Raw genomic sequence first — 14,962 nt, 5'->3', positions numbered from 1 at the left:
GTGGAGACAATATTTATATATACAGGGTGTCCTAAAAATTTCATTCAGTCTTAAGCTATTAAAGCTTAAACCTAATAACTTAAGCTAGTAAAATTGCACAAATTCTTTTGGGACACTCTGTATGATAATGATAATAATAGCTAATATTACACTTATCTCATTTGATCTTCACAACCCTTTGAAATAAGTGCTACTGGGGCAGCTAGCTGACACAGTGTATAGAGCACAGGCCCTAGAGTCAGGAGGACCTGAGTTGAAATCCGGCCTCAGACACTTAACACAAAACTAGCCATGTGACCTTGGGCAAGTCACTTAACCCCAACTGCCCTACCTTCCCCTCCCGTCCCCCTCCAAAAAGCAAAAAAAAAGAAAAGAAATATCCAGTAGGCATTTGGAGATATGGGACCAGAGCTCAGGAGGTTAGATTAACTACAAACACAATCACCCTAATGCTGGCTCTCATTATCCGAAGATAACTATTGCAATAGCCTCTTAATTGCTTCTGGTCTCTCTCTTCTCCACTCCATCCTCCACATAAGCTGCCTAAAGCACAAGTCTGGCCTCCCCTGCTCAAGAAGCATCAGCAAGCTCCCTATTGCCTCTTCTAGGAAAAAACATAAACCCCTCTGATTGGCATTTAAAGGTTTTTACAATCTGATTCCAATATATTTTTCTAGACTGATTTCATATTTATTAGATCTTCAATATTTCAGTCGAAGTGGCCTATATGAAAGTGGCCCTATAAATGAATTTCTAATTCCCATGTCTTTGCATAGACCATCCCTCATGCCTTGAATACTGTCCCTTATTACCTTCACATTTTGAATCCTTTTTGTTGTTTGTTATTCAGTTGTGTCCAACTCTTTGTGACCCCATTTGGGGTTTTCTTGACAAAGATACTGGAATGGTTTGCTGTTTCCTTTTCCAGCTCATTTTACAAAAAAGGAAACTGAGGCAAATAGGGTTAAGTGACTTGCTTAGGGTCACAGAGCTAGTAGGTGTCTGAGATCAGATTTTAATTCAGGAAGATGAGTCTTCCTGACTCCAGGGAGTCCTGACTCCACTCTATGCCCTATGTTGCCACTTAGCTGTCCCTTGGAATCCCCTAGTTTTTTCCAAAGCTTAGCTCATGTGCCACCTCCTAAAAGAGGCCTTTTCTGACTCCCTTAGATGTTTTTACTCCTCTAGGTTCCTAAAATTATTTTGCATAATTAGCTTAACTGTGTACATATTTGTGGCAGAGTTAAAAAAAATCAACTCTAATTTCATCAATGCTTTCTATAATATATGGTCTCTGAGCTTCTATTATCCCTGTTAATTATACATATATAAGGATATGGTTTTGGGGGGAGCTAAGTAGCATAGTGGATAGGGCATTGACCTTGGAGTCAGGAGGACCTGAGTTCAAATCTAGTTTCAGATGCTTACAAGCTATATGACCCTGGAAGAGTCACTTAACCCCAATTGCCTCAAAACAAATAATAAGGATATGGTTTTGCTTCTTAGAATGTTTAACTTAATGTTTTCTCTATCCTTACTCTGAGGAATGTGGCTACATAGCAGGGTAGATAGAGTGCCAGACCTGGAATTAGGAAGATAAATTTAAATCTAGCCTCAGGCACTGACTAGCTATGTGACCCTGGGCAAGTCAGTTCACCTCTTAGTCTCAATTTCCTCATCTGTAAAATGGGACTAATAATAACCCCAATATCACAGAGTTGTTGTGGGGATCAATGAGACAATATATGTAAAACCTTTGCAAACCTTAAAGAGCTCTATAAATGCTTGCTATTTATTTTTTTAGTGAAAATTGCTTTCAATAAAATATAAGTGCAAGGGAGGGGATTTAGTCCTCACTTCTGAACCCTGTAGCTGATATAGTCACAGAAAGCAAAGAATAAATAACACAGGATAATGAAATGTTTCTGTGTTACCAAGGTAATAACACTCAATGATTCCTTTATGAAATGTAAACACCTTTTTCTAATGAAATTAAAGGGGAAAACCCCATTGGAAGAGGGGGGAAAATGGGCTTGCCTTTGCAGAGCTTTAGATAGCTAAATTCCTGGATAAGTTTGGCTGTTCAAAGGAATGCAGACCAGGAGTTACTGTGAAGGGGATCCATGCTGGGAGGGGGGAAGGAATCTCTTGCCCTCGCTCCCCTGTCAGCCAATGTAGCTTTGAAGGGGAACTACTCCATTTCTAGGAGACACTTTTCATCATTTAGAAAACAAAGACTCAAAACTCCAGACAGACAAAAATAAAGAAAGAGACATTCATTCAAGGTCATTCAAGAAGGACCTCTAAGAGTAGAAAAATCTACAAAAAGAGCTAGCCATAGGAATAGACAGTAAATCTGAGGAAAGGAGCAGACTCTGAAAACCAAATGGAATCACTGGCCCATCAGAGACTGTGCACCCAGCACCCAGCAAGAGCTTTGGGAAGGTTCCACAGAATGGTGAGTTGCTTTGGCCCCATATTTTCCTACATGACTACTTCATCACCATTATACTCCAAGCTTGTACCCACTCTTCCCATCGACACTGTGTGTGTATTTGTGGAAGAGTAAACTCCAAATTTTTTGGAGAGAGCTTTTATAATTATTATTTTTGTTCTTATTAGATTTGAATTCAGTAAGATGAGTCTTTCTTACTTCAGACCTAACACTTTGTGACACTTAACTGCCCTCTCAATCAGCCAGTCATAAACTCTAAGCCTTGCAAATTTATGCATATGTAACTTGCTTTATTTTATCTACAGATGTCAAAATTAAGCATGTTTAACTTTTATGGCCTATGAGGAAGTATGACACTGATGCATCATGATCAAAAATTACTTCTGTCTGTCTGGTGGAATGGAAAACTATATAAGCTTTGTTAGAACCCTTTTCAGGGTTCAGAGTTATTTTTCTGAGCTCTGAACCTTTTCTTAAATGTAATAAATCCTAGGTTATAACCTCTGAAATCACTGTGTTGTGATAATGTTATTCAGCAGCATTTTAGCATAAGGGACAGTTTATGCTATCCCTTGCAGGTAGATAAAGCTGTGTTTGGAATGTTGTGTTTGAAGAAAAGTAAGTAGACTTGTATAGCTGGATTATAGAATATATGGGAGTAAAGTATAAGGATATTGGAGGGTAGGAAAGAGCCAGGATGTGAAGGGCTTTAAATATCAAAGAGAGCATTTTATATTTTATTCTGAAGGTAATAGTGAGTCAAGAAGTTAGAAGATGCAATGGACAGATCACTGGACTTGGAGTCAGAAAGACTCATATTTGTAGTTCAAATCCAGCTGAAGACACTTATTAGCTGTGTGATCCTGGGCAAGTCACTTAACCCTGTCAGTCTCAGTTTCCTCACCTGTAAAATGAACTGGAGAAGGAAATGGCAAACCACTGTAGTATCTCTGCCAAGAAAACCTCAAATGGGGTCATGAAGAGTTGGACATGACTGAAATGACTGAATAACAATTGAGAGAAGTCTATATACCACACAGTTAGAGCCAACTGGGATACTTCCACAGATAACGCAAGTTAAATTACTTTGGGAACCCTTGACTCCCTTTTTGTTTCTTGTCTCAGAAATATCTGAGAGCCTTTAATAATCCATGGGACAGGTTTCAGCCAGCCAAAAAACTTCCTTAAACAGGAGAGGCAACCCTGAACCCCAAATAATAAAGATAGATAAAAGGAAATAAAAAATTCTTATGACAATACTTTCTTTTCATCTCTGCTTCTTAGTTACCCTGTGTTCCTTCAGATCTCAGAGCAAATACTTACTACCTTATTCAGATTTTTTCCAACCACATTCTCCTAAGCTGTTGGTGCTTTTCCTGCTAAGATGACCTTTTAGCTATTCTCTCTGTATCTTACATGTACTTAGTTATTTTCATGCTGTTTCTCTCATTAGAATGTGAACTCCTTGAGTCACAGACAATTTTTATCTTTCTTTGTATCCCAGTGCTTAGCGCAAGGTCTGGTTTATCATAAGCACTTAATAAATGTTTATCAAATGCCTTTGTTAAGAGCTAAATGTTTCTACTGGCTAACTATTAAAAGGAAACACACTAATGAAGGCTCATGTATTATTCTTTTAGAAGAACAGGCCCACAAAGATACATCCTTCAAGCTAAAGGGGGTAGTAATCATTTAGGGTTCCAACCCACCATTTTGAGCGCAGCTTGGGGTCAGTACCCCAGAGAGGATGCTATGTATGCATGTATACACACCTCTATAAATAGTGATATTACTAAATGAACATTTTATCCCCTTGTTAGACTTTATATATTAGAAACTTATTCCTCTTTCTTCTTCTGAATCTGAGTTTGCATTTCAAAGGTAGAACGTGGAGGGAGAGGGAACCATAAGTAGTTCTACAAGGCCTTTGATTCCTCACTTGAGAAAAAAGACTGACCAAAGCTATTCTCTTCCTCTTCCTCTCTCTTTTTAAAACTTTATAAATAATGTTTTCCCACAATTATATGTAAAAATAATCTTTAGCATTTATTTTTTAAAATTTTGTGCTCTGGATTTTCTCCCTCCTTCCCTCCCTGACCCCTCCCTGATAAGGTAAGCAATTTGAAATAGATTATACATGTGCAATCATGCAAAACATATTTCTATAACCAAAGCTTTTCTCCTGGCACTTTCCAGATAGTTGGCATTTATCTTGTAAGTGTTAATTACCCCCTTACTGTTTACTTTTGCCCCTAAAATCAATCAATCAAGAAGTTTCTCTCTCTCTCTCCCACCCTCCTATTCTCCCCACCCCAATAATAGTCTCAGACTTTAAGTGTTCATCTGTGCCCAAGAAACCCAATGCTACCAGGCATGGTGAATAAACTTTTCCATGAACCTCTTTGTTTGTTAACCTTGAGTAAATAAGGTTATATTCCAGTCCTGTTCTCAAGTCCCTCTATACCAGTTATTATGTTTACAATTCCAAAAGCATAGACCTCACATCAGAGGGAGCATCTAACAGTTTGTTTCCCACCAATCACCATTCTAAAACCACCACCACCACCACCACCCTAAGAAGGGAACCTCCCTAAGCAATGTCATAGATAGGACTTTCCTATAGGGCAGACTAGGAGTCAAGGAGTCAATGCCACCAAATGGCGTAGCATCCAAATTCTTAAAGGAAAAGCTAAATAAATTATAGGAGTAAATATATACTAAAACTATACCAGTAGGGGACCTCAACTTTTTCCTCTCAGGGTTAGATAAATCTAACCATAAAATAAAAAAGAAGCCAAGATGATGAATAGAATCTCAAAAAAGTTAGATATGATAGACCTCTAAAGAAAACTGAATGGGATTAGAAAAGAATATCCTTTTTTCTCAGCTGTACATGACACTTTCCCAAAAATTCACCATGCATTAGGGCATAAAAACCTCACAACCAAATGAAGAAAAGCATAAGTATTAAATGCACCCTTTTCAGTCCATATTGCAATAAAAATTACATTTTATAAAAGTCTATGACAAGCATAAATTAAAAGTTAATTGCAAACTAAATAATCTAATCCTAAAGAATGAGTGGGTTAAAGAACAAATCAATCATTTCATTTAAAATGATAACAATATGGGTTGGCTAGGTGGTGCAGTGAATAAAGCATCAGCCCTGGAATCAGGACCTGAGTTCAAATTTGACCTCAGACACTTGACACACTTACTAGTCATATGACTTTGGGCAAGTCACTTAACCCCAATTGTTCTCCAAAAAGCAAATAAATAAATAAAGTGATGACAATAATAAAAATAACAAAATTTGTGGGATGTAGCCAAAGGAGAAAATTTTTATATCTGAATGCATACATCAATAAAAGGGAGAAAGAGTAGATCAATGAATTGGGCATGTAACCAAAAAAGAAAAACTAGAAAAAGAAGAAATTAAAGATCCCCAATTAAACACAAAACTGGAAATTTTAAAAAACCAAAGAAGAGATTAATAAAATTGAAAGAAAAAAAAGTGAACTAATAAATAAAACTACAGGCTTCCTTTATTTGAAAAACAATTAAATAGATAAATCATTGGTTAATTTGATTAAGAAAATGAAAGAAGAAAACCAAATTACTAGTATCAAAAATGAAAAGGATGGGTATATCACCAATAAAGATGAAATTAAAGAAATTATTAGGAGTTATTTTGCTCAATTATATGCCATTAAAACTGACAATCTAAAGTTAATAGAGGAATATTTGCAAAATAAAAAATGCACACATCAATAGAAGAGGAAATAGAATACTAAAATAACCCTATCTTAGTAAAAGAAAATGAATAATCTATCAATGAACTCTGTAAGAAAAAATTTCCAGAACCAAATGGATTCATAAATCAATTCTATCAAACATTTGGGGAACAATTAATCCCAATACTATAAAAACTATTTGAAAAATTAGATAAAGGAATCCTACCAAATTCCTTTTGTGACAAAAATATGATTTTCCTACCTAAACCAGGGAAAGCAAAAGCAGAGAAAGAAAACTATACATCAATATGCTTAATGAGTGTCAATGCAAAAAAAAACATTTTAAATGCTAGCAAGAGATTACAGCAATATATCACAAAGCTTATACACTATGACCAGAAATGCAGGGCTGGTTCAATATTGGGAAAACTATCAGCATAATTAACTATAATAACAAAAATCACACAATTATGTTAATAGATGCAGAAAAGGCTTTTAACAAAGTACATCACCCCTTCCTATTAAAACACTAGAAAGCAAAGGAATCTATGGAGCCTTTCTTAAAAGTATAAGTAATAAATAAAATAATAAAAGAAATAAATTAATAAAATAAAATAAGTAGTATCTATCTAAAACCAAAAGCAAGTATGATCTATAATGGGGATAAACTTGAAGTCTTTCCAATAAGATCACCAATGTTATCAATATTGTACTAGAAATGCTAGCTATAGCAATAAGACAAGAAAAAGGAAATTAAAGAAATAAAAATAGCAATGAGGAAACAAAACTCTTTGCAGATGATATGATGGCATACTTAGAGAACCCTAGAGAATCAACTAAAACACTAATTGAAACAATTAACTTCAGCAAAGTCATAGGATATAAAATGAGCCCACATAAATCATCAGCATTTCGATATACTACCAACAAAGAGATGGAAAGAGAAATTTCAAAACTGCAGACAATATAAATAAGAAGTCTACCCACCAAGACAAACCCAGGGATTATATGAACACAATTACAAAACTCTTTTCACATAGACAGATATAACAAATGGAGAAATATTAATTGCTCATGGGTAGGCCAAGTCAATACAATAAAAATGACAATTCTACTTAAGCTAATTTACTTATTCAGTGCTATACCAAGAAAACTACCAAACAATTATCTTATAAAGCTTGAAAAAATAGTAACAAAATTCATCTGGAAGAGCAAAAGGTCAAGAATATCAAGGGAATCAATGAAAAAAAAATGTTAAGGAAGACAGCATAGCAGCTCCAGATTTCAAAATATATTACAAAGCAATAATCATGAAAACAATGTAGTACTGTCTAAGAAATAGAGTGTGGATCAGTAGAATAGATTAGCTACACAAAATATAGTAGTAAATAACCAAACCAATCTAGTATTTGATAAACCCAAAGATCCAGACTTTGGGGGTAAGAACTGAACATTTGACAAAAAAAATGTCTGGGAAAACTGGAAAGTGGTTTGGCAGAAATTAGGTATAGACCAACATCTTATACCATATACCAAGATAAGGTCAAAATTAATAAATGATTTAGACATAAAGGGTAACATCATAATTAAATTAGGGGAGCATGGGAAAATGTACCTGTCAGAGCTATGGATAGGGGAAGAGTTTATGACTAGAGATAGAGGGGATTACAGGGAGTAAAATAGATAAATTTGATCACATGAAATTAAAAGGCTTTTTCACAAACAAAAATAATGCAGCTAAATTTAGAAGGAAATCAGGAAACTGGGGAAATTTTTTGCACCAAGTTTCTCTGATAAAGGCCTCATTTCTCTTTTTTTTTTATTTGTCAAATCTTTATTGGGTAAGTGGGTAAGGTTGGTAGGGTCCAGTTTAGTCTTTCTTGGCAGCAGCCTTCCTCATGGCAGCTAGGACATTGCTGAGCTCCTCTCTCTTCCTCTTGGCTCGGATGTGAGTTCCCACCTTTTTTTTTTTGATGAACTTAAGGGCTCGCTTATCCTTGGAGACTTTTAACAATTCCATGGCCCGCCTTTCATAAGGGGCAAATCCACACACCTCCCGGATCATATCTCTCACAAACTTTGTGTGTTTGGTCAAGCACCCACGGCGGCGGCAGTGTCGCAGCTTCGAAACGTTTTTCATAACTTTGTGGCCTTTGTTGAGGCCCACGGCCATGGGGTACCAGATAGCCATGGCTGCGGTGCGTAGCCCCAATGGCAGCCACAGCAGAAGGAAGGAGAGCAAAGGCCTCATTTCTCAAATACATAAAGAACTGAGCCAAATTTATAAAAGTAAGAACTGTTTGCCAGTTGATAAATGGTCAAAGGACATAAACATGTAGTTTTCAGAAGAACTCAACAATAGACACATGAGAAAATACTCTAAGTCACTACTGATTAGAGAAATGCAAATTAACCACCTCACATCTATCAGAAAAGGAAAATGACAAATACTGGAGAGGATGTGGAAAAATTGGGACACTAATGCACTATTGGTGGACTTAAGAACTAATCCAACCATTCTGGAATACAATTTAGAACTATGCAAAAAGGGTTATAAAATTGAGCAAACCCAGCAATACACCTACTAGATCTGTATCCCAAAGAGATCCAAAAAAAGGGAAAAGGACTCATAGATACAAAAATGTTTATAGCACTTCTTTCTGTGGTGTCAAAGAATTAGAAGTTGAGAGAATGACCATCAATTGGGGAATGTCAGAACAAGTTGTAGTATATGATTGTGATGGAATACTATGGTGCCATAAGAAATGACAAGGACAGAAAAGCTTGGAGACTTGTATGAACTGTGCAAAGTAAAGCAAGCAGAACTAGGAGACCATTGTATATATAGTAACACCAATATTGTAAGAATGACCAAATGAGAAAGAATTAGCTACTTTGATCAAGACAATGAACCAGTACAATTCCAAAGGACCCATAATGAAAAAAGCTATCCACCTTCAGAGACAACTCTGAATTCTGGTTTTTAATTTTAATTTTATTTTTATTTTGTTTGTGTTTTTTTTACAACATGAATAATATGGAAATATATTTTGCATGACCTCATAGGTATAATTAAACTCAAATTGCTTGCCTTCTCAAGGAGGAGGGAGGGGCAGAAGAGAGGGAGAGAATTTAGAACTCAAAAAAATTTTTTTTAATGTTAACAATTTTATATGCAGGGGCTGCTAGGTGGTGCAATGAATAGAGCACCCACCCTGGAGTCAGGAGGACCTGAGTTCAAATCTGACCTCAGACACAACACACACACAAAAAAACTAGCTGTGTGACCTTGGGCAAGTCACTTAACCCCAATTGCTCTACCTCCCCCCCTCCAAAAAGCAAAAAACAAAAAACAAAAAAATTTTTAGATGGAATTGGAAAAATCTAATGAAATAAAAGGATCTTAAAATAAACAAATGAATAAATTTAAAATGCTTATTTTCCTTGTCCCTCTCCCAATCTGGACTCAGGTTTGGAAGTCTTCAGCATCCTATTCCCATGCCCATATAGATAGAAAGAATATCCTTTAGTCAATCTCATTTGGGTATAGAAGTAATGTGTCTGTTTCCTTCTTCCCCCAGCCCCATCCAGATGCTGGAGTTATCATATAATCTCTCATTTGGAGAATCACTTGCTGCTAAATAAAGAAACTGAGATGGGTGGGGAACCGTGATCAGAACTCTTTCTCACTTTTAAACTCCTAAAACTTATGAACACTTATTCCAAATAAGTTTTTAAATTTTGTTATTTAATTATTTCTACTATTCTTTTTTTTTTTTAACTTCCAAATTCTCTCTCCCTCCAGTCCCTCCCCCATTCCTTGAGAAGGCAAGCAATGTGGTATCAATTATACATGTGAAGCCATGCAAAACACGTTCCTATATTAACCATGTTGAAAAAAGAAAAGAGGAAGAAAAATAAAGAAAGCAAAAAATCTGTGCTTCAGTCTGCATTCAGAGTTCATCAATTCTCTCTGGATATAGACAGCATTTTTCATGCTAAGTCTTTCAAAGTTGGTCATAGTTACAATGTTGCTATTACTGTGCACAATGTTCTTCTGGTCCTGTTCAGTTTACTTTGCATCAGTTCATACATGTCTTCCCATTTTTTTAAATCATCCTGCTCCTTGTATTTCTTATAGCATAATAGTATTCTATCACAATCCTATACCACAACTTTTTCAGATTCAGTCTAATTGTTGCAGTGTTACCCTCATTTAATGTTGTTTCCCTTCCACCTTTAAATTATAGCTGTTTAAGGGCTTAAAAAGACTGGATTTTTTTTCTTTGCATTTTCTATCACCTAACACTATATCTAGTATGTAGTAGGTATTTAATAAATGCTTATCTAATTGAATTGGAGGTAGATAGACCAGTAAGGATGCTATTATAATTAGTGACCAGTCTTTTAGCCTTTGTTTGGTGCCTGCTATGTATCAGGTACTGTGTGCTAAGCACTTGTCAGAGAGAGATGATGAATACTTGAAATAAAGCAGTGGAAAGCATGAGTGAGGAAGAGGGAACAAATGTGAAAGATATTATGGAAATAATGAACAGTAGTATGTGTTAAAAGGGCTCCTGTTTAGATACAGGTTGGCTTCAGAGGTCCCTTCCCACTCTGAAAAATTATGTGATTCTGTAACAGTTTTTGTGAGAGAATTTGGGATGGATTCAAAAATGACTTTGATGTTTCCATTATGGGTTACTAGGAAGATGGTGATGCTATGGACAGAAATAGAGAAGTCAGGATGATAGGAAGATTTGGAGAGGAAGATAAGTTCCTTTTAGAAATTGCTGAGTTTGAATTGCTAATGAAAGTCAAAGTGGAAATATCCAACCTTCTGTTGGGACTAGACTTCTGGGGAGAGGCTGGAACTAGATATGCAGATTTGGGAGTCATTTACATAGAGGTGATAATTAAGGCCCTGGGAGTAGATAGAATCCACCCAGGAAGAATATGTACCGAGAAGGAAAGAAAACTTAGAACAAAGTCTTGGGGGATACATACCCTTTGAGAGAAGAAGGGAAAAAAATGTGTACACAATTTTCACTTTTAAAAAGTACTGATTTTTGAAGAAATACTATCATTAGAAACAAGTTTCAAGGGATCCTGCACCACAGAGACCTGAGAGTTAGTGAGAAACTTAATAATAAGGAAATGGAGAAGAGAACACATTCTTACTCAGAATTCCCCAGCTTTACCTCCTGAGGGGCCTATCAGTAATCCACAAGCTGTTTCTATCAGAGTGATTAAGAGTAGGAGGTAAGAAGCAGGAAATTCTGAGAAGAGAGAAGTCAGTCTTTACAATTACTCACCAGGGACTGAGGGACTGGATGTGTGGGAAAGGAAGCTTGAGGATGAAAGGAATAGAGCTTGAATGTGATGGCCATAAGGAAGAGACAAGAGCCCAGGGAAAATAGGTGCACTAATCCATATTAATGGAGCTATCAATTGGTATAACCATTCTGGAAAACAATTTGGAATTATACTGTAAAACTTACCAAAATATTTATTCCCTTTAATTTAATGATCCCTACTGGGCACATATCCCAAGGAGGTTAAAGAGAAAGAAAGAGAGACAAAGAGAGAAACAGAGACATAACTATATATTTATATATGATAGCATATATAGCAAAGTGGTAGCAAAGAATTAGAAAGAAACTAGATGCCATCAATTGGGGAATGGCTGAAGATATTGTGCTACAGGAATATGATGGAATATTAGCATATTATATTAGCATACCACAAATATTAGCACACCACAAAAATAATGAACGAGATAGACATTTATAAGACAAAAAGACATAAATTGATACAGAGTGAAGAAAGCAGAACTAGCAGAAAAAAAATGTGCACTGTGACTACAATAATATAAATAAAAATAAAGGCAACTGAATTAATATGAAATGAAATGACCAATACTGATCCCACAAAATAGATGATGTAGTGTATCTCCTTTCCCTCAATAGAGAGGTGATAGGCACACACTGTCATATAATTTGTTTCGCTTAACTATTACAAGAACTTTATTTTTAAATTTTTATTATTAAAGAGAACTTTATTACAAGGGAACTTCCTAATCCAAGGGATGGCATATCATGAAATTACCATGGTGTTAAAAAAAAATTCAGAGAAACTTAAAAATGAAAGCACACATACATATACAGATAAACACAAAAGTAAGGTGCTCCACAAGGCACCTGCTGCGTCATCCAAAGAACATTTGTCTTGGAACCAGTAGTTTCCATTTCTAATTCTGGTTACCTTAGACAAGGCTTCTTGAGCCTCACTCAGACTCACCCATCTCCAAAGTGAGTAGTTTTGAGGATCAAATGAGATAATTTAGATAAAAAGCTTTGTAAAATATAAAACATGATATGAACATAGACTAGTATTATCCCTTCCTTGCTCAGCCATAGCAGAGATGGGGGAGGAAAGGAAAGGGAGCCAAGACTGTAACAAATGAGGTGAAGACTGGAGGAATTGAGATTGGCCAGGGAAAGTGATGGACAGCTCAAGGGTGGGCCGGCTCCTGTGCTTTTCTAGAAGGAGAAAGGACAGGGGAGAAATCAGATAACTTCATTAGGTTAGGGCCTGTGGTTTTCTATTCCAGATGTTTGGACAGGAAAGAGAGAATTAAGTGAGTCCTGCCCCAAGAAAAGCCCCACCCTCAGGCCTCATTCTCTCTGGTGTAAAAGAAAGCAAATCTGACCTTCATGTCCTACATTTTCCATTATTAGATCAGTCAGTGAGACTGAAAAGGGGAGAAATGTTCCAGGTGAGAGTCAGCTAAGGCTTAGCCAGCTGTCTGAATCTGAACACCTGAACTGTGTACTTTAAATGTCTGAACTTAAAGCAAATTATTACAAATGTGACAATCAACAACAAATATGAAGTAGGCTTGTCTGCAGACAAGCTGTGGTTCTTGAGTTCTTTCCAATTCTTCTTGACCCCATTTGGACTTTTCTTGGCAAAGATATGAAAGTTGCTTTGCCATTTCCTTTCCAGCTCATTTTATAGATGAGGAAATAGAGGAAAACAGAGTAAGTGACTTGCCCAGGATCACACAGCTAGTAAGTGCCTAAGGCTGGATTTGAATTCAGGTCTGCTTAACTCCCAGGCCTCGTGCTCTATCCACTGCACCCGAAGACTTTCCCCTTGCAGACAAGAGCAATGTTTTGATTGGATCACTTGAACTGTGTTTTTTCAACATCTGAGTTGTGACTTAGCTGAAGACATAAAAGGGTTTGGAGTATTTGGGAGGGAAAGAAGCCTCACTAGCAGTCTGGACTAAGTGCTTAAAGTATTCAGTTTTGTTCATTTTCTCTTATGTTTACAAGGAAAGAGAAGAGGGCAGATTCTCCTAGCAAGTGCAGACTAAGCCAAGACTCTAATGGATCAGTTCATACAAAAAAAACCTAAAGATAAGTGATGTCACCCATAAAGGGAAGAAAAGTAGTCAGCTCCGTGAGAGAACCTGAGATTTCCCTAGGTGACCCCCAAATGTTGGGTGGGGTGAACATCTGATTAAAAGTACCTGAAAGTTATGACTGAACAGGATCAGCTAACTAGGCAGCAATATTGCTAGAGTATTATTTTATTCTAGCCAAATTGTGAAAAAGTAAGAAACAGGGACAATTTTCTAGACTAAAGAAAAAAAATGATGAAACAGATTTGCCCCTAAATAATCTGGTCAAATTGTGATTAAGAAGCAAAATCTGCAAGAATCCAAGTAGCAACGGGTGAGTGGTCTCTACAAATAGTAACTATTAATATACTACTCAGAATAACCAGCAAATACCAATCACAGACTTCAGTTCCTTACAAAAGCAAAGTGGAAAGGAGCACTGGGCTTAGGAGTCAAAAGGCCTGGGTTCAAGTCTCTGATGGTCAGATTGCTAGTCTTTGACTTTGGAAAAGTCCCGGGTGTCTTCGGAGACCAGTATCTTCCACTGTAAATATGGCAGTGGAACCTAGATCTCTTCCAGATATACCAACCTGTTTTTTTTTTTTTGCTTTTTGGAGGGCAATTGGGGTCAAGTGACTTGCCCAAGTCACATGGCTAGTTGTGTGTGTGTGTGTGTGTGTGTGTGTGTGTGTTAAGTGTCTGAGGCTAGATTTGAACTCAGGTCCTCCTGACTGCAGAGCCCGTGCTCTATTCACTGCGCCACCTAGCTGCCCCCCCAACCTACTTTTTTAATGAAGTTGAGTGCCACTGGAAGTCTTAATTCACAGATCCAAAGAATGTCACACTTAAATGGGGATCTCAAAGGTATCCAATGCAACCACCTCTTTTTACAAAAGAGAAAATTGAGGCCCAGAAGGGGGCCCAGAGGGATATGAATTGACCCAAAGTCCCACAACTTAACATTTGCATATGGATATCAGTTTGTAGAATCTGCAAAGAGGTACCAATCTGGCCCTGGATCCAGATCAATAACAATGAATGATAATAAACCATTCCTTTAAAAAAATGTTTTAAAATTTTTCCATGCCTTACCCCAGAGGTGGTCTTACCTAGGTGATGCCAGTGGAGGGCATGCCCTGGGAAGTCCCAGCAAACTGGCAGAGCTTTAAGCATAGCCTAGTAACACACTGTGCATCTGTTCTCTAAGGACCAGAGAAATTCAGAGTTTCACCATTAGTGGGCTGGCCATCAAGTTTTAACTGGGTACTTAGACAATGGCCAGTTACAAAGGTAATAAAATATTTCAGCCACAACAAATTATGAAGAGTATTTCCTAAGGAGAATTATCTAATTAATAATAACTCA

General features: G+C 36.8%; 1 protein-coding gene and 1 long non-coding RNA gene across 2 annotated transcripts in view; one reads left to right on the top strand and one right to left on the bottom strand.

Moving 5' to 3' along the window:
- Positions 1-2,073: 2,073 nt before the first annotated feature.
- LOC138173714 (uncharacterized) overlaps positions 2,074-14,962 on the top strand; it is a 74,282-nt gene continuing 61,393 nt past the window's right edge. Inside the window, exon 1 of the long non-coding RNA XR_011171492.1 lies at positions 2,074-2,458. This is a non-coding gene — a long non-coding RNA (uncharacterized lncRNA). The remainder of the gene's footprint in view (positions 2,459-14,962) is intronic.
- Positions 7,995-8,457, bottom strand: LOC138173663 (large ribosomal subunit protein eL36-like). Its single transcript, XM_069103710.1, has one exon. The coding sequence runs from the start codon at positions 8,438-8,440 to the stop codon at positions 8,060-8,062; it is 381 nt and encodes a 126-aa protein (XP_068959811.1). The 5' UTR covers positions 8,441-8,457; the 3' UTR covers positions 7,995-8,059.

Source organism: Petaurus breviceps, unplaced genomic scaffold, assembly GCF_028583685.1.
Source record: "Petaurus breviceps papuanus isolate PSGF00001 unplaced genomic scaffold, PetGlider_PUasm1.0 64, whole genome shotgun sequence".
Lineage (NCBI taxonomy): Eukaryota > Metazoa > Chordata > Mammalia > Diprotodontia > Petauridae > Petaurus > Petaurus breviceps.
This window is presented reverse-complemented; position numbering and strand designations above follow the sequence as displayed.

Coding starts and splice junctions, on each gene's coding strand:
- LOC138173663 (XM_069103710.1), bottom strand. CDS start 8,440: ATGAGGCCTTTGCTCTCCTTCCTTCTGCTGTGGCTGCCATTGGGGCTA.